The 24,572-nt window shown below is 46.9% G+C and overlaps 2 protein-coding genes across 2 annotated transcripts in view; one reads left to right on the forward strand and one right to left on the reverse strand.

The window, feature by feature from the left end:
- The window catches only part of LOC148671925 (GTPase IMAP family member 7-like), a 396,318-nt gene that overhangs the window by 54,182 nt on the left and 317,564 nt on the right, over positions 1–24,572 (reverse strand). The gene's annotated exons all lie outside the window — the stretch shown is intronic.
- Positions 14,861–17,477, forward strand: LOC148671931 (GTPase IMAP family member 9-like). Its single transcript, XM_088631060.1, has 2 exons — positions 14,861–14,894; positions 16,496–17,477. The coding sequence occupies exons 1-2, from the start codon at positions 14,861–14,863 to the stop codon at positions 17,470–17,472; spliced, it is 1,011 nt and encodes a 336-aa protein (XP_088487186.1). The 3' UTR covers positions 17,473–17,477.

Below are 24,572 nucleotides of genomic sequence, written 5' to 3' on the forward strand. Positions count from 1 at the left end.
CTTTAAAATACCGAGACATAATATGTTTGTTCCTAAATTAATATCGTTTATGACCTTCAGATGCGTTATGCTCCTCTTCCTTTTATGCTCAGCTACTAAAATTTCCTTTTAGTGGTAAAATTCCATATAAATATTCAATACTAAGCAGATTAAAATGTGCACAGTAAAGAGATCAAATGATTAAATCTTTCCACGACCTACCAACGCACCACGAGAGCCCCTGTTGGTCATTTTGGCCGGCCAATCACGTACCGCGGTATGACGTAATGATTTGCGTGGCTGAATCTGTATATGGCGCCTTTCTGGACACCCCACTCAACGCGCTTTACAGGATATGAGGACTCCCCTCCACCAACACCGAGATAAGTGGTGATATAAGAGTGTCTTTTTATCATTGAGCTGGACGGGTTTGAGGTGAAATTGTGTAAGATAAAACACAATTACAATACACAGAGGAGACTTTGGATGGTGGTATTAAGAGCAGAGGGGTGAAGAATGGAACCAGTTCAGTAAAGGCTTTTCTGAAGAAGAGGGTTTGAGTCTGGAATTGAAGGAGTTTAGAGAAGGTGACTCTCTGATATCCTTGGGGAGAGAGTTCCAGAGCTTGGGTGCAGAACAGGAGAAGGCCCTGTCACCCCAAGAGTGTAGAGGGGCTTGGGGGACAGTAAGGAGAGCAGAATTAGCAGAGCGAAGGTTGTGAGGTAGAGAGTAGGGCGATAATAGTTCAGACAGGTACTGAGGTGCCAAGCCAGGTGAGTGTGAGGTCACTTACAGGTGAGTGTGAGGATTTTAAAGTCCACACAGAATTTAACTGGATGCCAGTGCAGGGTCTCCAGGATAGGAGTGATGTGGTCACTTGCACCAGACCTGGTCAGGATTCTGGCTGCTGAGGTTTGGACAGACTGCAGTTTGTTCAGAGTATATTTTGATACCCCATGCAAGTAGACCATTACAGTAGTCAATTTGAGAGAATACAAATGTGTTGATCAGCTTTTCAGCCACAGTTAGTGATAGCATAGGGGGTAGTCTAGTGATATTTCTAAGTTGAAAAAAACATGTTTTGACGATATGCTGCACATGTGGGTCGAATGTTAAACCAGAATAGAATATCACTCCAAGGTTTTTCAGTTGTGATTGAAGCTCAAGTACAGAGCCATCTACAGACAGTGTTACAGGACTGGCTTTACGAAGTTGATGGGGGGTGCCAATAAGCATGACTTCAGTCTTGTCAGACAAAGGACGCTTTGAGTCATCTAACGTTTTAAATCGGAGATGCAATTAGATTGAATAGAGACAGCCACATCAGTGTCAGGTTTGGTATGGATGTATAGTTGAGTATCATCAGCGTAAAAATGAAAGCTGAGGCCATGTGATCTTAAAAGCTGACCAAGTAGGAACATGTAAATGCTGAAGAGCAAGGGGCTCCGTATTGAGCCCTGAGGAACACCAGACTTGACAAGACCAATTTCAGACCTGTACCCATTGAGAGAGACAAAGTGACAGCAATCGGTGAGGTAAGATTTGAACCATTTGAGGGCAGTGTCAGAAACTCCAAACAGTCTCAGGACGAGAAAGTAAGATGTCATGGTCAACAGTGTCAGCACTGAGATCAAGAAGGAGGAGTATAGAGAGGGAACCAGAATCAGAAGCTATTAGATGATCGGTGGTGATGTAACTGGAGTGTGACAGCACGTTCTAGACTTTTAGGAAGAAAGGGTCAGTTGGAGATGGGGTGAAAATTAAGTTTGTCGAGAGCCATGTTAGGCTTTTTTGGCACAGGGGTAATGGCAGCAGTTTTGAGGACCGTTGGTACAACGCCAGTGCTCATGGATTCATGTATAATATTGAGGACAATGAGACAGAGAGAAGAACAGGACTGGAATAAAGTGGTGGGAATGGGATCTAAAATAGATGTGGTGGGTTTCATGCGTGTAACTAGTTTGTTGAGGGATGCTGAGTCAAGAAGAGAGAAGCTGGAGAGAAGGGAACCAGAGAAGTTGGATGAGGAGGGAGGAGGTATGGAAATATGTGCAGTGGAGAGAATGTGATGTGCGTGTCGAAGATAAAATTGTGTAAAAGTGTCTTTTTATCATTGAGGTTGGGGGGTTTGAGGTGAAATTGTGTAAAAGTGTCTTGATCATTGAGCTCAGGGTGTTTGTGGTGAAATTGTGTAAAAGTGTCTGTTTATTATTGTGCTCCAGGGGTTTGTGGTGAATTTGTGTAAAAGTGTCTTTTATTGAGCTCGAGCTGTTTGAGGTGAAATCGTGTAAAAGTGTCTTTTTATCATTGTGCTCGGGGTGTTTGTGGTGAAATTGTGTAAAAGTGTCTTTTCATTGTGCTCTGGGGGGTTGTGGTGAAATTGTAAAAAAGTTTCTTTTTTCATTGTGCTCGGGAGGGTTGTGGTGAAATTGTGTAAAAGTGTCTTTTTATCATTGTGCTCGGGGCTTTTGTGGTGAAATTGTGTAAGTGTCTTTTTATCATTGAGCTCAAGGGGTTTGAGGTAAAATTGTGTAAAAGTTTATCATTGTGCTCGAGGGATTTGTGGTGAAATTGTGTAAAAGTGTCTTTTTATCATTGAGCTCGAGGGGTTTGAGGTGAAATTGTGTAAAAGTGTCTGTTTATCATCGAGGTAAAATTGTGTAAAATACTTTTTATCATTGAGCTCGAGGGGTTTGAGGTAAAATTGTGTAAAAGTTTATCATCATGCTTGAGGGGTTTGTGGTGAAATTGTGTAACAGTGTCTTTGTCATTGAGCTCGGGGGGTTTGTGGTGAAGTTGTGTAAAAGTGTCTTTTTATTATTGAGCTCGGGGTGTTTTGAGGTGAAATTGTGTAAAAGTGTCTATCATTGAGGTAAAATAATATTTTTATCATTGTGCTCGATGGGGTTGTGGTCAAATTGTGTAAAAGTGTCTTAATCATTGAGCTTGGGGGGTTTGTGGTGAAATTGTATACAACTGTATTTTTATTATTGTGATCGGGGGGAATGTGGTGAAATTGTATAAAAGTGTCTTGATCATTGAGCTCGGGCTGTTTGCGGTGAAATTGTGTAAAAGTGTTTTTATCATTGTGCTTATGGGGTTGTGGAGATATTGTGGTTTTTGGGTGTAAAAGTCTTATTGTTCACACGTTGCTGCTGTGATGTGGCCTTTCGCCTGTAGGTGGCGCTCTCTCCAGTCATTTTTTAAATGTACCAGTCCTGATGGATGACTGTACACATCCTCAGTCAAGGGGAATATCTAATTAGTTACTCGCCAAATAGCATTTTTGTATGAAACATTTAAAGAAATCGACAACCACTTTTCAAAACGCACAATAACACAGACTGGCATGTTTGACAATGAGGAAATAAGAGAAAGGCGAAACGAGAATTCACCATCACTTTCTGCATGATTACCGTGACCTGTCCTGATCATGAGAGGTCTCAGACGCGTCTCTTCACCAGACAGTTTAATACAGCAGTTCTACATGGGACCGATGTGAGAGTTTGTGGGTAACAGTGATGGCTCTCTCTGCTGTACTGCTGTGGCCCTCCCTCCTGATGACACAATCGTCTCACACTTCACCTTCACAGACACAAGCTCCATGTGTTTGTGGTGAAATTGTGGGTCTGTTGGTGTAAAAGTTTATTATTGAGCTCACTGAACTGATCTCGAAGGCCACTTTAATTTCAGTTGGCGTCTGACATTTTGAGTGAAATTGTAGTTTTGTAGGTTTAAATGTGCTGTTTCTTTGACTAGCCGGCTTGTTTAGCTGATATTTGTATTTCCTCCTCCTGAAGTAAATATCAAGTGTTTTTTTAATGAAATTGTAGGATACCGGTGTGTCGAAGTGGCTCCAGTTTCGCTGTGGCTCATGTCGGATCCAGGGCTGATAGAAACAGTTTGATCAATAAATGAACTAAAAGCAGATTGACACATTTGCTGCACTTCAGCTGAACAGAGAGGACGTTTTCAAACCGTCTATATTGGAGGTTTGCATCACCACTGCTAAAATCGACAATGTCGTAAAAACGTGTTTTCGAGGTTTGCTTTGGTTCAGATGACACCTCAAATACAGTAATATGGTATAAAAAAAGTGACAGGAAATACGCTGTGCTGAAGCTCTGTATGATGACGTGTTCTTGCAGGTTTATTTGAGTTCAGGTAAAGAGAAATGAAAGTTTTATAAACACTTATTTCGGAGGCGTGTTTCACTCCAGGGGAAGTGAGCAGAAACTAAACCAAAGAAATGCAAGAACAGGGCATACAGATGCGTTATGAAAGGGTGTTCTGGATGTGTGACTCACAAAAACGATATAAAAACCGAAAACAGGAGATCTGCAGGTTGTCTGTTAAACCTTGAAGTTTATTAAGTAGTGATCAGCAGTAACTTACTGGTTTGCCCCGGTTCTTGTCTTCCAGTTCAGGACTTGTGCTGGGGAATGAGTGTGGTCTGTGGGCTCTGGCGGGAACAGTCACACTGTGGGGACGGGGGTATCCTGTTCCTGCTCTGATGTTCTCTCCTGGAACCTCCATTAACATGTGATCTCAAGAAAAGAGAGTGATTGATTGGCTTTGAGTGCCTTGTGAAATTCTCTGGGCTCGACCCCGTGTTTCGGCTGCGATGCCGTCGAGCGATCATCTGCTGTGAGTTCCCTTGTGGTGTCCCCATGTGACTGCGTGTGCCCGTGTCACTGCTGTGTGTGACAGTGGATTCCTCTCCGTCGCCCCTCAGGCGTTCCTGGGTCTCCTCTCCGTGGTGCAGCTGGACTGTAAAGAGTGCGCTGGAGAGGATTTAGCTGCTGCGGTGGAGGAGTGTGAGATGTGCTGAGTGTGAGACTGACGAGCGCAGGCGAGCGGCGGCTCTCGCCTTCCTCCCGAACTTCGGTCTGAAACCTCATGAACGCTCTCGGCAAGGTCGGTCGGTCGGTGTCCTTAAATGTTTTGATTGCCTGTTATTCCTCTCATCGTCCAGGCAGGGGTGTTGAGTTCCGCCCGTCTTCGGCACGTTCAGAGAGACCGACCCTGTGAGCGCACACGGGGGAGAGAGAGAGGAGGAGCAGGCCCCACTTTCAGCCTCTTGCTCTTTCACAGCCCCGTACCTGAGGACCAGAGCGTCTCTCGTCAGCAGGGCCTCGCGCCTGCAGGTGACTGAAGTGTGCTTTTATATACAGGTGAGAGAGAGTGCAGAAGAATCGTCAGAAGTCAACACCGTTCGTTAGAGGTGGATGATGTCCAAGGTCACCCAGAAATAGAGCACGACAGGTCACTCAGAGGAAAGGTATTTTTCATTTTTCACCGGCGTAGGGATCTACCAAGTACAGACGCCAGACAAAAAACATTGAAAATGCGATTTGAAATTCACACTGACGTGTTGAGAACTGTTCTTGAAGCGGCTGTTCCTTAGAAGCGTTTGATCTGTGTTCAGGTCTTCTGCTAAGGAGATGTGGTCAGGAAGGGCAGCGACTCTTTCTCTTGTCTGACTGTTGTGTCTGCAAACCCTGAGGTGTCCTGCTGTCTTTATGATCTATAATCACACTTTCCCCTGTGGACATTAAATCATCTGTCGCAGCAGGATGCCGATTGATTTGAAAGGCAGCTTTAGCCCGACAGCATGAGAGAGAGGCCAACATCAGACTGGCTGGAGGTCTTGTGAAAGGAAAGCTTTGAATTTAAAATGATTTTTGTAGATTTTAAAACTAAGGGATTGAGTAGAACTAAGTTATTTTATTTCAGTTGAACTATTAGGAACAGTTATTTTACGAAACCCGAACATTATTCTGTGTTTTGGTTTACTCGAGATTTAACGCAAGATGGAGTTCTTGGGCGGTGTGGAACGTGTTCAGTGTCCTGCAGGAGTTGTCGGGCGGTGTGGAACATGTTCAGTGTCCTGCAGGAGTTGTCGGGTGGTGTGGAACGTGTTCAGTGTCCTGCAGTCCAGGCTTTCACTGTGGAGCTCGCCAGTTTGACATCTTGAGTGATTTTCCTCAGCCTCTAGTTTCTCTCCCTCACAATCCTGCGCTCCTCCGGCAGCAGTTTCTCATTGTTGGCAATCTTGGCGAGGATCTCGGCGTGCTGTTTCATCTTGCGCAGCTCGGCGATGCGATCCTCGAAGCCCGGGCGGGCCTCCTCTTCCTCGTTGCGGATGAGCAGCTCGATGTAGGCGGCCGTGGACAGAGCGTTGGGCTTCAGGGCGATCTCCAGCCGCGCCAGGCAATTGGAGGACAGCCTGATCAGCTGCATGATCCGGTCCTCGATCGACTCGAAGTCAAGTTCGATTTTCTCGAGCATCTCCTTCGGCGACATGAACTTGCCGGAAGCCTTAATGATTTCGCTCAGCTTCACCGAGATCTGCCCGGCCGAGATCTGAGGCAGCAGCAGCCTCGCCATCGCCGAGCGCTCCTCCAGGACTTTCTTCGTCAGCGCCAAGTCCTTCCCCTCCGTCTTCTCCAGGGTTTGGAAAAACCTCTTCAGCTGCTTCACATGGTTCGTCCAGACGATTTTCTCCAGCTTGTTCTTGTCCTCTTCCTCGTCATCACTCCCGGAGCCCTCCCTGTTGGAATCTGTGTTGGGCCTCTCGTTTTGCGTGTAAAGGGCGGAGGAATCCCTTCTGGTTGTGGAGCTCGTAGGACGTCACAATGGAGGTCTGACTCTCCGCCTGCGAGCGGTTGGTCTCCTCGTGGATCAGCTTGAATCGAAACCGGTCCTCCCACTGCACGCCCAGGATGTAATTGATCATCGCGTTGATGAGGGTGGTCTTCCCTGCCCCCGTGGCCCCCAGAAGGATGATGACCTTATTGTTCCCTTCTTCTACTTTCCTGCTGAACGCGAAGCGCTGGAAATGCTGCTCGTCGGTGGGCTCCTGTTCCAGCGACAGCCTGTATAAGGAAGGCTGCCCGCGCTCTATCAAATGGGGAAGTTTAGGAAGTGGTCGCTCTGTACTTTAACACGACTGACGTCCCCTGACTTGACTCTGCTGTCCTTCAGGATTGTTATTGGAGTCTCGGGGCTCGGTGGACTCTGTAGCCCCTGTAGGTACGAGCAGCCTGTGCCAGAGATTTCTGTAAGACCAGCTTGTACTCCACGCACAGGTCTTTAAACTGCAGGAGTTTCTGGTTCATCTCTGGAAACTGGATCGCAATCGTGTCTTTCATCAGGTCTTGGCACCGCGCGATATAATCATCCATTTCGTCTAAAATACGCTGCGATCGGCGAACTAACCCGATGCTGACGATTGTGGCAGGTCACCTCAGTGTGAGTCTCTCACCTGGAATCAGTGTGTCTGTCAGGGTCATACAGCTGGAGACAGGTCACCTTAGTGTGAATCTCTCACCTGGAATCGGCAGTCATACAGCATCCCCAGCTGGAAGGGGCGTCCGAGTGTGGCCACCTCGATGGTTTCTGAGTCCGACATAGCTCTGGAGCCTGGGTTCGTTACTGAAATCAAACCTAACACAGAGATGTTAAATGATTAACATCACAACCTTTGTACATGATTTCAAAGTCATGCACCAACGTGGCTTGATCATGTTGATAAAATGCTGCGTTTTGACATTCTGTTCTTAACAGCCGTATCAGCTGGACAGATAAAAGTGCAAAGATCATTGTTTTTATTGTTGGCATAGCAGGTATGAGGCTCCACTGGAGCCATAAAACATTGTGCATTATAAAACGATATCTATGTACCATTATACAATCTGTTTGAATTTGGTCTTTGCACGTAAATCTTACTGTAACCGAAACAGGAGCAGAACTGGAGGTCAACATCTGTGGAGTTGCAGAGGAAGACGTACTGGTCTTGAATTTGAGCAACTCTGAATTTTTCTTCTTTAACAAGTGGATAGCAGGAAGAAATCAATCCCTTCAGCTGAATTGTCCTGCCTCTTAAAAACAGTTTCGCCTTGAAACCAAGCATTCATTTTGACAACAAATCTTAGGTTTGGGCAACGAGCAGAAATGCATTTATTTGGTCTTTGCACGTAAACCTTACTGTAACCGAAACTGGAGCAGAACTGCAGGTCCGCGTCTGTGGCGATGCACTAATGCACTACCGGTACGTTGTAGCTGCTTGACCCTTTTGTTCCTCTTCGTCGTCTTATTCTAAGCCCTTCCCTCTCTGACAGCTACCACGCGGGGCGCCTGACCTGGGCGACCATGGAGCTGTGAAAAATAGAGCCGAAACCTACTGTGCTCTTGGTGTCGCACGTCGAACGGCAGCGGTTTCCTGCTTTTTTCCAGGCCTCTTCTGCAGTCGGTGGCCCTTGTGGTCCCCTGAGCCAAGAGCTCAGGGATTCGCTCCCTGTATGTGCTGGAAGCCCCACCTCCACCGAGAGATGGCCGGTGTCCTTTTGGACTTTGCACTGATGTGGAATTAAAACTTAAATGTCGCCCTGTTCATCAGTAGTCTGCAGTCCTCTCTGTTAAACTGTCAAGGTGCTGTCAAAAAATTCCATTATTACACTAGAGACATAGTAAAATAAAAAAAAGCTAACAGCAATCATCTAACAAAAGAGGTTGTTGATGGAGATGCCAGTAAACCCTGGTGTGTCTGCAGCAGGGCTGTCCAGTCCTGGTCCTGGAGGGGTCAGTCAGTGTGTCCAGTTCTGGTCCTGGAGGGGTCAGTCAGTGTGTCCAGTCCTGGTCCTGGAGGGGTCAGTGTGTGTGTCTGCAGCAGGGCTGTCCAGTCCTGGTCCTGGAGGGGTCAGTCAGTGTGTCCAGTCCTGGTCCTGGAGGGGTCAGTCAGTGTGTCCAGTCCTGGTCCTGGAGGGGTCAGTCTGCCCCCTCTCAAACTGGTGGAGCAAAAGTTTCTAACACCTTCTGTGCTCCCCTGTCCCCTCTGACACCCCGCCAGCTCCCAGATCATTCCCCTGCCTCCAGCAGCCTCCTTCCGGACCGGGCTGGGTGGACGACCGCAGAACCGGCGCTCGGGGGGAGCCGGGCCGCGTCACGACTGCGGGCGCCACGATCACAGCCAGTTTCACATCGATCGCCGTTCCGGGGCGACCTGTTTGTTCTGTAGTGTGAACAGTGACACGCACGCGCGCGACATGAGATTATTAAAACAGACAGACGTGAGAACCTCCGCGCGTACACGCCGAGCGAGCAGCAGAGTCATTTCTCCTCCCCGCCGTTAGTGACGCAGGTCCGCTTGTCCACGAGCCGCTGAGGTCCGATCACGCGGCCCTCACGTCTCTCCTGCACACCGGGGCGCAGAGACGAGGAGCCTGCAGGACAGGAGAGAGACGGGTGAGCCTGCAGGACAGGAGACAGGAGAGAGAAAAGACGGGTCAGCTTACAGGACAGGAGAGAGGAGAGAGACAGGTCAGTCTGTACAACAGGTACACCTGGAGAGAGACAGGTCAGCCTGCAGGACATGAGAGAGAGACAAGTTCATGAGAGACGAAATTCAGACACTGATGGACACATTCCTAAACACTCCATATCAAACCAACAAACTAGGGATGAGCTTGGCCACACAAAAACTAAATCACCTATTCCACAAACTAGCATCAAAATCTAAGCTAAAAACAACTAAAAAAAACTACCAAAAAACAAAAGCAAAAGAAAAGTGGTTTGATACGGAGTGCAAAAACATCAGAAATGCACTACGAAAAGTCTCAAGTGAAAAACACAGACAACCACACAACACAGATCTGTGACATGGTAAAACTTTACAAACACACGCTGAAAAAGAAAAGAAACACGTACATAAACAAACAACTTGCAGAAATTGAGGAGTCACTAAATCAGAACTGTTTCTGTGAGAAGTGGAACAACAAACAAATCAAAACCAGAAGAATTGGCCATCCAAAATGGAACAATCTGGCAAACATACTTTGAAAATCTCCCGAATACAAATCAATCAGACCAAAGCCACTTTTGAAAAACTCAAATTTTGGAATTGGCTATCAAAGACAACCAAAACCCCTAAGACTCCCCAATCACTGAGCAGGAGCTACTGGACAAACTCCAGGCCCTCAGACCACGCAAAGCCTGTGGCCATGATGGAGTCATAAATGAGATGCTGAGACACAGCAGCCCAAAGTTGCAACAAGCCCTGCTCAAACTCCTCAATCTCATCATGACAGCTGGATGTTTCCCCGAGGCCTGGAACCAAGGACTGATCACGCCCATCTATAAGAGTGGAGATAAACTCGATCCCAACAACTACCGGGGCATCTGTGTGAACAGTAACCTGGGGAAGGTATTCTGCAGTATCCTAAATACACGAATACTTGCCTTCCTTACCGAACACAGTGTCCTGAGTAAAAGTCAGATTGGCTTCTTGCCAGATCACCGCACATCTGATCACATTTACACCCTACACACACTGATAGACAAACACGTCCACCAAAAACACAAAGGAAAAAGTTTTGCCTGCTTTGTCGATTTCAAAAAAGCATTCGATTTGGTATGAGAGATTGTTTTACAAACTACTCCAAAGTGGCATAGGGGGCAAAGTGTACGACATAATTAAATCAATGTATTCAGAGAGCAAATGTGCAGTGAAAATTGGAAACAAAAGGACTAAATTCTTCACCCAAGGCCGTGGGGTGAGACAGGGCTGCAGCCTGAGCCCAACACTGTTCAATATCTATATCAACGAATTAGCAGGAATGTTGGAGCAGTCTGCAGCTCCTGGTCACACACTACACGACACAGAAATCAAATTCCTGCTCTACGCAGATGACCTGGTCCTGCTGTCGCCCACAGAACAGGGGCTGCAGCAGAACCTGGCACTGCTGGAGCAGTACTGTCAGACCTGGGCACTGACAGTCAATCTGGACAAGACCAGAGTTATGGTTTTCCAGAAGAAAGCCAGACCTCAGGGAAACAGGTACAAATTCACACTGAACAACAACACATTGGAGCACACATCCAGCTACACATATCTCGGTCTCACCATCAGCTCTTCCGGGAGTTTTGACCTGGCAGTGAAGACACTGAGGAAGAAGGCACTCAGGGCTTTCTACGCAATAAGAAGGAGGCTCTTCAACATCAACCCACCAACAAGAATCTGGCTCCAAATATTTGAAAGTGTAATCCAACCCATTGCCCTATACGGCAGTGAAGTGTGGGGTCCCCTCACAGACCAGGATTACACCCAATGGGACAAACACCCCACAGAAACTCTGCACATGGAGATCTGTAGAAACATCCTCCGTGTGCAGAGAAAAACTCCTAACAACGGGTGCAGGGCCGAATTAGGCCAGTACCCACTATTGATAAACATACAGAAAAGAATATTAAAGTATTGGCTACACCTAAAAAACAGCGACCAAAATTCCTACCACCACAAAGCCCTGCTGAGCCAAGAGCTGAGCCCAAAACAGAGCCCCCTGAGTCAGCTGGTCCTGAGGCTCACCGACCTGAGCCACACCGACACTAACCAGCCTCAGGACAGCACTGCTAGAGCACCACAACCCAGACTCAAGCACATCACAGCACAGATCAAACAGCAATATCTGTGTTTTAGTGTTTCAACTAAAATGGGACAGTACTGTGTTCAGTGTGTGATCACAGTGGCACAGTTCTGTGTTCTGTGTGTTACCAGTAGGACAGTACTGTGTTTGGTGTCTGAACACAGTGGGACAGTAGTGTGTTCGGTGTGTGATCACAGTTGGACAGAACTGTGTGCATTGAGCAATTACAGTGTCACAGTACTGTGCTCAGTGTTCGATCAGAGTGGCACAGTACTGTGTTCACTGTGTGATCACAGTGGGACAGTAGTGTGTTCACTGTGTGATCACAGTGGGACAGTAGTGTGTTGAGTGTGTGATCATAGAGGGGCGCTAGTGTTCAGTGAGAAATAATAAATAATAAAGTAAATAATAACAACGTAACGTGGTTTTCTGCACGTCTACCTAGGCTGCAGCTGCTCCTGCATTATGTTTCATGTAGAAGTCTTAGCTTAGATTTTGTTTGCAAAAGACGAGCAAAATCTTTAAATGCAAATAACAAAAACTAGACACAACCGCAGTCCATACGAGGCCCCCTGCTACACTTTCACTGTTAATTCATTAAAGCCCATATTATCTGTGCTTTCCCTACGATAAACAACTGCACCTGAATTGACACATCTCTTCTTGCTGAGTCCTTCGCACAACAAACGAAATTTCTCACCGGTCAGAGACAACAATTCTAGTGGAGCATATCCTGTCTTTGACAGGACTTGTAGTGTTTAGAGAAACCAACAAGGTCAGTTCTATTCCTTGTGTTTATCACCGTCGGAAATTACTCTCCAGTCAGCTGATTTGTACACCGTGTGTGCAGTTCTTGTGTGAAGGAGACTGTTACTGGTATGAGTAGTATTATTAGTAGTGTTATTACTATTAGTAGTAGTATTAGTATTATTACTGGTATTATCATTGTTATCAGTAGTATTAGTAGAGTATTAGTATTGTTAGTGTTATTATTAGTAGTATTAGTATTAGCAGTAGTAGTATTAGTAGTATTATTAGCGCTGTCAGCAGTAGTAGTAGTAGTAGCAGTCGTATTATTAGTATTATTAGTGTTATCAGTAGTATTAGTAGTGTTAGTAGTAGTACTATTGTTGTCAGTTGTAGTATTAGTAGTGTTAGTAGTAGTACTATTGTTATCAGTAGTATTAGTAGTGTTAGTAGTAGTACTATTGTTAGCAGTAGTATTATTAGTGTTAGTAGTAGTACTATTGTTATCAGTGCATGATGCCAAGAATAATTCCCAGATGTTCATTCTGTAAGTTGCATTCATAATGGCCAGCAGCCCTATCACCCTGCAACTCCCAGCTGGCAGCCCCACTGGAGCCCAGCAGTGTGAGCCTGGCCAGTACCTGGAGGGAAGACTGCTGGGAAAACACTGAGGCTGCTGCTGGGAGAGTGTGAGTGGGGCCAGCAGGGGGCGCTCTCACCCTGCGCTCTGTGTGGGTCCTGATGCCCCAGTATAGTGACGGGGACACTGGACTGTAAACAGGCGTCGTCCTGCAGATGAGACGTCAAACCGAGGTCCTGACTCTCTGTGGTCATTAACAATCCCAGGGTCTCTCGAGAAGAGTAGGGGTTTTACACCAGCGTCCTGGTCAAATTTCCCATTGGCCCTTACCAGTCATGGCCTCCTAATAATCCCCATCTATGAATTGGCTTCATCACTCTGCTCTCCTCCCCACTGAGAGCTGGTGTGTGGGGAGAGGACTGGGGCGTCATCCAGGTGGGGCTGCACACTGGTGGTGGTAGTGGGATCCCCAGGACCTGTAAAGAGCTGCACACTGGTGGTGGTAGTGGGATCCCCATGACATGTTAAGAGCTCTGAGTGGAGTGTCCAGGAAAGAGCTATAGAAGTGTATTATTATTATTAATATCATGCAGCCCGAACCCCAGCGAGCGTGACTCCCTGACCCTGACCTCTCTCTCCCCCAGGTGCAGAACCGCTGTTCCTGCTGCTGGTGGCCGCGCTGTGTCTCCAGATCTACTCCTCCGAGGAGCCCGGGTGTGAACCGGCGCTGCCCGCCGCCAGCTGCCCCCCCGAGGGGCAGGGGCAGGGGGGGCAGGAGGAATGGCAGGGGCTGCTGTTGCCCCACCCACCCACACTGCCATCGCCCCTCCTGGCGGGGGAGGAAGAGGGGGCGGCGGCCGAGGCGACGAAGACCGGGGAGGTGCTGCTCCTGGTCGGCGTCTCTCAGTACCTTAGCACCAGCTCCGACCTGTGACCTGTGACCTGTGACCTGTGACCCGCCCCCCTTCTGGGTGGAGTCCGACCGTGACGGGAGAGGCCCTCGAGTCCGGCCCGATACCGATACCCATACCGGCCAGCCGGACCCGAACCCGAGCTCGGACCCGGACCGCTGCCGCTCGGAGAGGGGAGTCCGGGACTCGTGGGCGGAGACGCCCGTGGCGCCTTATCGCTCTGTTTGTTTATTTATTGATTTCCTGCGTGGCTTATTTATTTATCTATCTTATTGACGGAGAGACTTGTGCGTCTTATTGATGGAGAGTATTTCAGTGAGAGTGGAAGTGGTGCTACTCTTCCTTCACCGTGAGGAACTGGAACGGTTCTCCATGATTTGTCGTTGTATAATCGATCGGTCGATGACAGTGAGCGAAATGATCGTGGGGTGGGTGGGGAACGGCGCGTGTTTCACTCCCTGAACAGATGAATAAAAACGGAGAAGCAGCGGTGTGGTTTGTGTTTGTTCTGGGGGAGGGATTGACGCTGCAGGAGGTCAATCAGCGCTCAGGCATCTGCGGTTAAGAGGGGGTCTGTACGCAGAGAGGGGTGGGAGGAGGGAACAACCTGATACCCTGGCTTCTCTCCAGACAGAGCTGGGGGAGGGGCGAACAAGCCGATGAGCTGCTCAGGTCCGTTATCTACTGTCTGACTCCTGTCTGCTCTCATGCTCTCTCTGGTCTGCTGTTTCCCCGATCTGTCTCTCTCCTGAATCAGTTCAGCTCTGGCCTCTGACTTCTGGTGCCTTGTCTCCCCCTGGCGGGGACAGCGCCTCATTAACTTCATTGATCCAGACGGGTGTGGACCCCAGTGTCCCGACTGCTGGTCAGGGGTGTTGCTTAGTCGGGGTTCGGACTGTACTCCCCAAATTCCCTCTCCTCAGTTGATTGTAGGTGGGATGAAGTGGGGTCCCTGACTGTAAAGTGCTTTGGAGATCCTTTTAGATCAACTTTCCAGAACCCCAAACAAGAGAGTTTGCTTATGAAAAATAATTTTTAAAGTTTTTTTAAATTCCTAAGTGATGAGATATACCAGAAACGTTCATATCAGGCGGCGCCCAAGACTTCATTCTGCTCTGGTGAGTTAATCATTAACTGAACCCACTAAATATTTTATCAAGGGCCACTGAGAGGACATAGTCCTGCCCTTCAGATCAGCAGGAAGAGAAGGAGAGAGAGAGATGGCAGCGTGTAGGAGCTCAGCGCTCAGCCCTGGTGAGTTTTCTCTTGTTCTGCCTGTCAGAGTGTCATAAAGGGAGTCACTGAGGGTCTCTTCTCTGTCACAGAGCACAGCAGCAGCTGGAGAAGTGTCTTCCTGTCTGCTGAGAGTGTGTTCTGTCTGTCAGACACACAGGGTCTGAACTTGGAGATAGAGACAGGAGCTGATGTACTTTCACTTTCTCTTGTCAGAGATCAGGGATCAGTACTGTCAACTCAAGCTGTTTGGAATGTACTAAATATTTTAATAAGGTGTTTATTTAAGGTAAAATGATTGATGTAAAACCTGACTGTGTGCTGATGGTATTGGATTCACACTGTTAGTATTCATGATGCTCAGACACGCTCAGATATGATCGTTTCCTGTTTGTTGCTCAGAGGTTGTGTTTGTTGTACAGCTGATAATACCAGAGAGGAATCAGTACAGATGAACAACAGAGGAATTTATTTGGCCCATAATTAGTAGTGATTCCAGGTTCTCCTGTCCTGACTGGGCAGCTTGTTCCCCTCTCCCACCCCTCTCTGTGTACAGTAGAGCCTCCTGTCCTGACTGGAGGAGCTCACCCAGCTATGTCTGGAGAGAAGCCAGGGTATCAGCCTGTTCCCCTCTCCCACCTCTCTCTGTGTACAGTAGAGCCTCCCACTCCTGATTTTAAGTCTTAGTGTTGCTTTGAGTTTCAGTGTTAATTCTGAGGAACTCTGAGGTGTCAATATCTAACTGGTCTTTAATGATGACTGACTGTCACTGAGGATGTTGAATATTTTGTATATATATATGGTTCACTATCTTCACCCTGTCAGTGTGGGACACTCCCTTCAGACTGAAGAGACTCAGTTCCTCCAGCTTGTCAGTTTCACTGTTTTTAAACTAACATCATGCTAGTTCTCTTCAGTGTGGATCACAGTAGATAGTTTCTAAGCGGTTTGAAACTATACAACACACAGATTTCCCAGCCAGGTGGCTGAGTCCCAAACATGTCTTTATGAAATGTGACATTTTAGATTCGCTAGTGAAGAATCAGGACAGACTGAATGATTTTACAGTTTTTTTACATGTATTTTTAAAATAAGGTGGTATAAAGGTTCATTCTGAACACAGGAGTCCCATATGTGTCTGAACTGCCATTGGATACTCAGTGTTAGGGGGACTCTACAGGGCCCTCCAGAAGTATTGGTGCCCTTGGTAAAGATGAGCAAGGAAGGAGTTGGGAAAAATGTCTATTTATCAGATGAGAGAAATCTAAACTTTCAGTGAGGTTAAATTATTCTAAGAAAAAAAATTGTGATGAAAAATAAACATGTACTATTGAGAGAACAGTTAAATATATATATATATTACATAAATTCCAAGAATACAGAATAAGAATGTTGTAAGAATACAGTCTGATTACCTAACATTAACAGAACATTTTTGTATACCACAGAAAATACACAGAAAATTAATCTCAATAATCTGTGATTTTCCTCTGTCACAGGGCAGGGACAATAGAAAAGATATAGAAAAGTTTTTATCGTGAATTTTCAATGGGATGAAGAGTGAAGATAGATGTGATGAGAACTTTATCATGTAAATAATCTGTGATCTTTCTCTCTGACAGGGAGGAGACGGGCTGATGCCCATGAGGCACCACAGCGTCTCTCAGAGATCAGGATCGTGCTGCTGGGCCAGAGATTGTCTGAGAAGAGCTCAGCAGGAAACACCATCCTGGGCAGAGAGGAGTTTGTCACTGAGGGAGTAACTGAGGAGTGTGTGAAGAGAGAGGGAGAAGTAGCTGGGAGGCAGATCACTGTGGTCGACACTCCAGGGTACTCCTCTTTTCCACGTATAATAAGGACTGATCCACAGCATGTCAGAGAGGAGGTTGTGCGCAGTGTGTCTCTGTGTCCCCCAGGACCCCACGCTCTCCTCCTGGTGATTGATCTGGACTCAGCCACAGACTGGAGATCAGTGAAGAAATATCTGGAGCTTCTCAGTGAGAGAGTCTGGAGACACACAATAGTGCTGTTCACCTGGGGGGACACACTGAGAGACATAACCATTGAGCAGCACATTGAGAGAGAAGGGAAGAAGCTCCAGTATCTGGTGGAGAAGTGTGGGAACAGGTATCATGTTCTCAACAACAAGAACAGGGGCGACCGCACTCAGGTCACAGAGCTGCTGGAGAAGATAGAGGACATGGTGGCAGGAAACTATGGGCTGTACTTCACCACTGACATCAAAGAAATAAACACTGAACGAGAGATAGAGGAGCCGAGACAGAGGGAGGAGGAGAGACAGAGAGAGACAGGAGCTGAGACAGAGGTTGGAGGAGGAGAGACAGAGAGAGACAGAGGAGCTGAGACAGAGGGAGGAGGAGAGACAGAGAGAGACAGAGGAGCTGAGACAGAGGGAGGAGGAGAGACAGAGGAGCTGATACAGAGAGACAGAGGAGCTGAGACAGAGGGAGGAGGAGAAACAGAGAGAGACAGAGGAGCTGAGACAGAGGGAGGAGGAGAGACAGAAAGAGAGAGAGGAGCTGAGACAGAGGGAGGAGGAGAGACAGAGAGAGACAGAGGAGCTGAGACAGAAGTATGAAAGAAGGGAGAGAGAGAGAGAAGAGGAGCCCAGACTGCCTGTCAAGAGGAGGAACAGTAAAGGTCTTAAACCTCCCAACAGTGAGTGTGACTGATGCTGTATTACTGATTCACTGATCTTACTGGTCATCAGACTGAGAGATTCAACCATCTTGTGTCCTGTTAGGAATTAAAATCATACTGTGCTCCGCTCTGTACTGCGTTACTAACACAGTGGCACACAGACCTGTGTCTGTTTAAATCCTCTGTGCTGTACTTGAACTGTTTTCTCTCAGGGAGATTAGATTTAGTCCATCACACAGCAGCTCAGAGACAGGAGCTGATTTACTTTCACTTTCTCTTGTCAGCGATCAGAGATCTATCAAACTGTTTGGAATTTATTAAACATTTAATAAACATGTTCCTGGTTTTACTGTTTTTATATAAAAATGTTTATGTAAAAAATCACTGACGAGGTATTAGGTTCTTTTTCACCAATAGTATTTTCATGCGTGTTAATGACAGCAGCAGACTTGATCAGACATGGTTTTTACCTGTGTGTTTCTCAGAGGCAGTTTTCACTGTTCTGTCTATAACAGCACGGAGCTGTTTTCCACACAATAACAACAGAAGACAGGACACAGAAAAGAGTATTTAGTAGTTAAAATGATCAGAAGATCAAATCTGGCTGTTTCTTCAAGGAAGCCAGAGTATCTCATCTCTGTACTCAAGCTGCACCTCCAGTTGTGCCCAGAAAATCATCTCCGACCCCTCTCCCCCACCTCATAATCTCTTTCAGCTTCTTGCTTCTGGAACAAGTTTCAGATCCTCCCAATCAAGGACGGTCTGATTCAACCTCAGACTCCTCCCCTCTGCCATGCGACCTCTGAATTCACCTTGAACTCTGACTTCCTTGTATAATTTATTGTTTAACATGGAAAGTTGTTTACATATGTGCTGTATGTGACAATGTTTGTCTTCTGTTCTATGTAAATTTGTACTGTATATGTTATATGTGTGACTCATCTGTGTTGTTTGCTGTACTATTAGCAAATTCCACCAACTATTGGCAATAAAGAATAATCTAATCAACTTCAAAAACGTTTTCACTTTCACAGTCTTGTCACAGGTCAGTACTATCGAGGTCACGTCATGCTGTTCTAAAAGAACTTTACAAAAATCATTCAATTGGTGCAAAACCTAACAGATTATAGCCATATTTCATTGTTTTAAATTAATTTATTACTAATGGCAAGAGTGATTAATACATCAACAGATTCTATATAGCTGCACATGTCCAACAATAAAATCGACTCTTGATTTTCAGCAGATCTCATTTGAAGTAATAATTTAAAAAAAAAACTATTTTATATAGCACCTTTAAAGGTGTCTTCTCAAAGCGATTTACAGAATGACAACAACAATGTCCTTACAGTGTGTGAGAGCAGGGGTGTGACCCCAGTGACCCCAGTGACCCGACTGCTGGTCAGGGGTGCTGCTTAGTCGGGGTTCGGTCTGTACTCCCCAAATTCCCTCTTCTCAGTTGTTTGCAGGTGGGATGAAGTGGGGTCCCTGACTGTAAAGTGCTTTGGAGATCCTTTTAGATCAACTTTCCAGAACCCCAAACAAGAGAGTTTGCTTATGAAAAACAATTTTAAAAGTATTTTTATATATATTTTTAAATTCCTAAGTGATGAGATATACCAGAAACGTTCATATCAGGCGGCGTCCAAGACTTCATTCTGCCCTGGTGAGTTAATCATTAACTGAACCCAGGGCCACTGAGAGGACAAAGTCCTGCCCTTGAGAGAGAGACAAGACCAGAGTTATGGTTTTCCAGAAGAAAGCCAGACCTCAGGGAAACAGGTACAAATTCACACTGAACAACAACACATTGGAGCACACATCCAGCTACACATATCTCGGTCTCACCATCAGCTCTTCCGGGAGTTTTGACTTGGCAGTGAAGGCACTGAGGGAGAAGGCACTCAGGGTTTTCTACGCAATAAGAAGGAGGCTCTTCAACATCAGCCCACCAACAAGAATCTGGCTCCAAATATTTGAAAGTGTAATCCAACCCATTGCCCTATATGGCAGTGAAGTGTGGGGTCCCCTCACAGACCAGGATTACACCCAATGGGACAAACACCCCACAGAAACTCTGCACATGGAGATCTGTAGAATCATCCTCCGTGTGCAGAGAAAAACTCCTAACAACGGGTGCAGGGCCGAATAAGGCCAGTACCCACTATTGATAAACATACAGAAAAGAATATTAAAGTATTGGCTACACCTAAAAAACAGCGACCAAAATTCCTACCACCACAAAGCCCTGCTGAGCCCAAAACAGAGCCCCCTGAGCCAGCTGGGCCTGAGGCTCACCGACCTGAGCCACACCAATCCTAACCAGCCTCAGGACAGCACTGCTAGAGCACCACAACCCAGACTCAACCACATCACAGCACAGATCAAACAGCAATATCTCACACACTGGGACACACACACACAAACACAATATAAACTGGAATGCTACAGAACCCTAAACAGACAATACACACTAGCTGAATATTTGACCAAAATAAAAAATTACAAACAGAAACAGACCCTGACGAAGTACAGGCTCAGTGACCACAACCTGGCCATAGAAACTGGGCGACACAGGCAGACCTGGCTGCCCAGAGAGGACAGGCTGTGCTCCCACTGCCAGCGGGGAGAAATAGAGACAGAGGTGCACTTCCTACTGCACTGTGACAGATACTCTGGGATTAGAGAAACATTTCCCGAAATTCAGAAATCTAATCCCACAGTTCCCACACTTGCCAGAGTCACAACGGGTCCCCATCCTACTGGGAGAGGGAGGAGGGAACTCAGTTGATCTGGCAGCCCAGTATGTGATCTCCTGTCACAGCCTGAGGAACAGTGAGTCTGTCTCCCAATAATGCTCCAGCCGCCTACAGTATATGTCAATATTTTATCATATCTCTTTGTTGTAAATGTCTGTGACATGTCTGTAGGTTTTATTTTACTTCTATTTTTTGTTTTGTTCCATGTTAATTTTATTATTTTTATTTGCTTTGGCAACACTGATTGTACCCATCGGTCATGCTAATAAAGCCTCTTGAACAGGAGAGAGACAGGTACAGGTACTCCTGGCCAGGTGTGGCTGTTACCTGCTTGCCCTGGTCTCTGAAGAACTCTCCAGCGTTCTCGATCACCAGCTCATCTGTCATGGAGGCGTAGGGCTGCTCCTTACACAGCCTCAGCATCTCCCAGAGGGTCACCCCAAACGCCCACACATCGCTGGCCGTGGTGAACTTCCCCTGGGGACACAGACACATGGGGTCACCCCCAACACCCCCACACAGTCGCCGGCGTACAGGTTGCGGCTCATGCCGAAGTCGGCGATCTTGATGGCGCCGCCCTCCCCCACCAGGCAGTTCCGGGTCGCCAGGTCCCGGTGCACAAAGTTCAGGGAGGCCAGGAACTTCATCCTGGAGGAGATCTGGCAGGCCATGGAGATCAGAGAGGTGTAGCTGGAGAGAGAGACACATCTCATATTAACACTGAGAGAGAGAGAGTGGGGTTCATACAGACACACTGACTGGACACTCCAGTACATGAACACTGCACTGAGAGAGAGAGGGGTTCATACAGACACACTGACTGGACACTCCAGTACATGAACACTGCACTGAGAGAGAGAGGGGTTCATACAGACACACTGACTGGACACTCCAGTACATGAACACTGCACTGAGAGAGAGAGAGAGAGAGGGGTTCACACAGACACACTGACTGGACACTCCAGTACATGAACACTGCACTGAGAGAGAGGGGTTCATACAGACACACTGACTGGACAGACCTGACGGTGGACTCCCCATGGCTGGCGGTGGCGATCTGATCTCGCACACATGTAGACTCGCACTCTCGCACATATGTAGACTCACACACAGACTCAGTCACACGCACACTCTCGCACACGTAGACTCGCACAGACTCGTAGTCACACTCAGACTCACTCCCGGGCACGTAGACTCGCGCGCGCACACAGACTCGCAGTCACACTCGGACACTCGCACACATGTAGACTCGCAGACACTCGGACACTCGCACTCAGACTCGCAGTCACACTCGGACACTCGCACACATGTAGACTCGCACTCAGACTCGCAGTCACACTCGGACACTCGCACACATGTAGACTCGCAGACACTCAGACACTCGCGCACATGTAGACTCGCAGTCACACTCGCAGTCACACTCGGACACTCGCACACATGTAGACTCGCACTCAGACTCGCAGTCACACTCGGACACTCGCACACATGTAGACTCGCAGACACTCAGACACTCGCACACATGTAGACTCGCAGACACTCAGAGACAGACTCAGGCGCACACGTACACTCGCACAAGTAGACTTGCACACAGACTCGCAGTCACGTAGACTCGGGCACAGACTCGCAGTCACACTCAGACACTCGCACACGTACACTCGCAGTCACACTCAGACACTCTCGCACACGTACACTCGCACACGCACTCTCGCAGTCACACTCAGACACTCTCGCAAACGCACACTCGCAGTCACACTCAGACACTCTCGCACACGCACACTCGGGCACAGACTCGCAGTGACACTCAGACACTCTCGCACACGTACACTCGCACGCAGACTCGCAGTCACACTCAGACTCTCTCGCACACGTACACTCGCCCGCAGACTCGCAGTCACACTCAGACACTCGCACACGTACACTCGCAGTCACATTCAAACACTCTCGCACACGCACACTCGCAGTCACACTCAGACACTCGCACACGTACACTCGTACGCAGACTCACAGTCAACCTCAGACACTTGCACACATACACTCGCGCGCAGACTCGCAGTCACACTCAGACACTCTCGCATACGTAAACTCGCCCGCAGACTCAGACACTCTCGCACACGCAGACTCGCAGTCACACTCAGACACTCTCGCACACGCACACTCGCAGTCACACTCAGACACTCGCACACGTACATTCGCACGCAGACTCGCAGTCACACTCAGACACTCTCGCACACGCAGACTCGCAGTCACACTCAGACACTCTCGTGCACGTAGACTCGCAGTCACACTCAGACACTCGCACACGCAGACTCGCAGTCGCACTCAGACACTCGCACACGTACACTCGCAGTCACACTCAGACACTCGCACACGCAGACTCGCAGTCACCCAGACACTCTCGCACACGTACACTCGCCCGCAGACTCGCAGTCACACTCAGACACTCTCGCACACGTACACTCGCACACAGACTCGCAGTCACACTCAGACACTCTCGCACACGTACACTCGGGCACAGACTCACAGTCACACTCAGACACTCTCGCACATGTACACTCGGGCACAGACTCGCAGTCACACTCAGACACTTGGGCACACACAGACTCGGTCACACTCAGACACTCGCACACGTACACTCGCACGCAGACTCGCAGTCACACTCAGACACTCATGCACACGTACAGATGCAGCCATTCAAAATGGGTGAGGTATTTCGCGGCATACCCCGGTGGGCGTGTCGCGGTATCACGCAGTTCACGTGTGTCACGTGGCTAACTATCCGGCGTCGCCTTGTAAAACCGCCAGGGGGAGCTTAACCTCTCATGTACAGCATTTGAGCCTTTAATTTTGAACTGTGTATTACAGCATGTTAATCATCAGTCATTAAAATGTTGGTATATTTTATGAAAGCAAGATTGCTCAGTTGGACAAAAGTACACAACCTACCTTTATCAGAAATATTTATGCATCAAAGCCTTTACTGAAGATATTACTAATAGTATTAATAATGGATGACTTTGGACAAGCTGTATACTCAAAGTATAATTTCTTTAGCACATTTGTACAAGCACTTGGAATCTGTCCAAGCCATACTTTGTCAGGCATAAAAACTTCCTTGCTTTTAACAGGGCGTTTCATAATTTCTAACTACGAAAATGATTTAAAATGCGACACCTATCATTCATCTAGAGCTTAAAATATCACAAGGATCCTCAAGAGCACAGCAAAGAGTGTATTAAAAGACACTTGTATTTATCAACGCTTTCTTTTCCGTATACCAGATTTTATGGAACCACTTCAGAGGGGTGTCAGCCAGTCAGATTCCAGGAATCGGCACTTTAAAGGAAAAATACACACCGGTATTCCATTTCTCCCTAACGATTTTAAGCATCGAAGTATTTAACTAGCATGTGAAATAGCGTGTGAAAAAGTGGTAGTTTTAAGCTTTTCTGCTAATATAATATGGAATCGCGTATCTAAAGAATTTGTGTGCTGCGACAGGGCTGTGTAGGGCTGTTTCGCCTGCCTGTTCATGCGAGCTGTCTTGTAGCCTACTGGTCTAGGTGCGTGACTACCAACTGGCAGGTTGTGTGTTTGAATCCAGCTGGTGCTGGACTTTTCATTTTTATTTATTTATTTTTTAATCGCGTAACATAAACATATTACCGTATGCAAACTGTACTGTATACAGTATGTATATTTAATGTCTTAACTGTGCCCGTTTAAGTATTGAATATTCATATCTAATTTTACCACTGAAGGGAAATCTTAGTAGCTGAGCATAAAAAGAATAGGAGCATACTGCAACGCGTGTGAAGGCCATAAACGATATTAATTTTGGAACATAAACATACAGTATATGGCTGGTCTCGGTACTTTAAAGAAAACATACACGAAACATGGTTTCATTATGACCAGAATCGGTCTTGAGATATTTTTAACTTGATTTACAGTATTTGAGAGGTATGTCTTAACACCGATACTACAGTGCTTAAGTACTGCTCACGTATATGTTTCTAGGTTTATATTATGCATTTCATACGGTCAAATTACTTTTGAGCAACTAATAAGAAGCGCGAAACGGTATGCGTTTTAGTTTCGTTTTGTGCTGGGACCCCTGGATTGATTAGAGATATCAAGTACATACAAGTCATTTTTTAAATGTTGTAGTTCGTCTTGAAAAAATGTTACGAGTACATCATCTATCAACAATTACACAGGTTCTGTTTCCATATTGCGGATTTTGGTTACTTAATATTATTTTGTAGATTTCACGTTGTGA

Source organism: Lepisosteus platostomus, chromosome 5 (genome assembly GCF_059453375.1).
Source record: "Lepisosteus platostomus isolate fLepPlt1 chromosome 5, fLepPlt1.hap1, whole genome shotgun sequence".
In the NCBI taxonomy this organism is placed as follows: domain Eukaryota; kingdom Metazoa; phylum Chordata; class Actinopteri; order Semionotiformes; family Lepisosteidae; genus Lepisosteus; species Lepisosteus platostomus.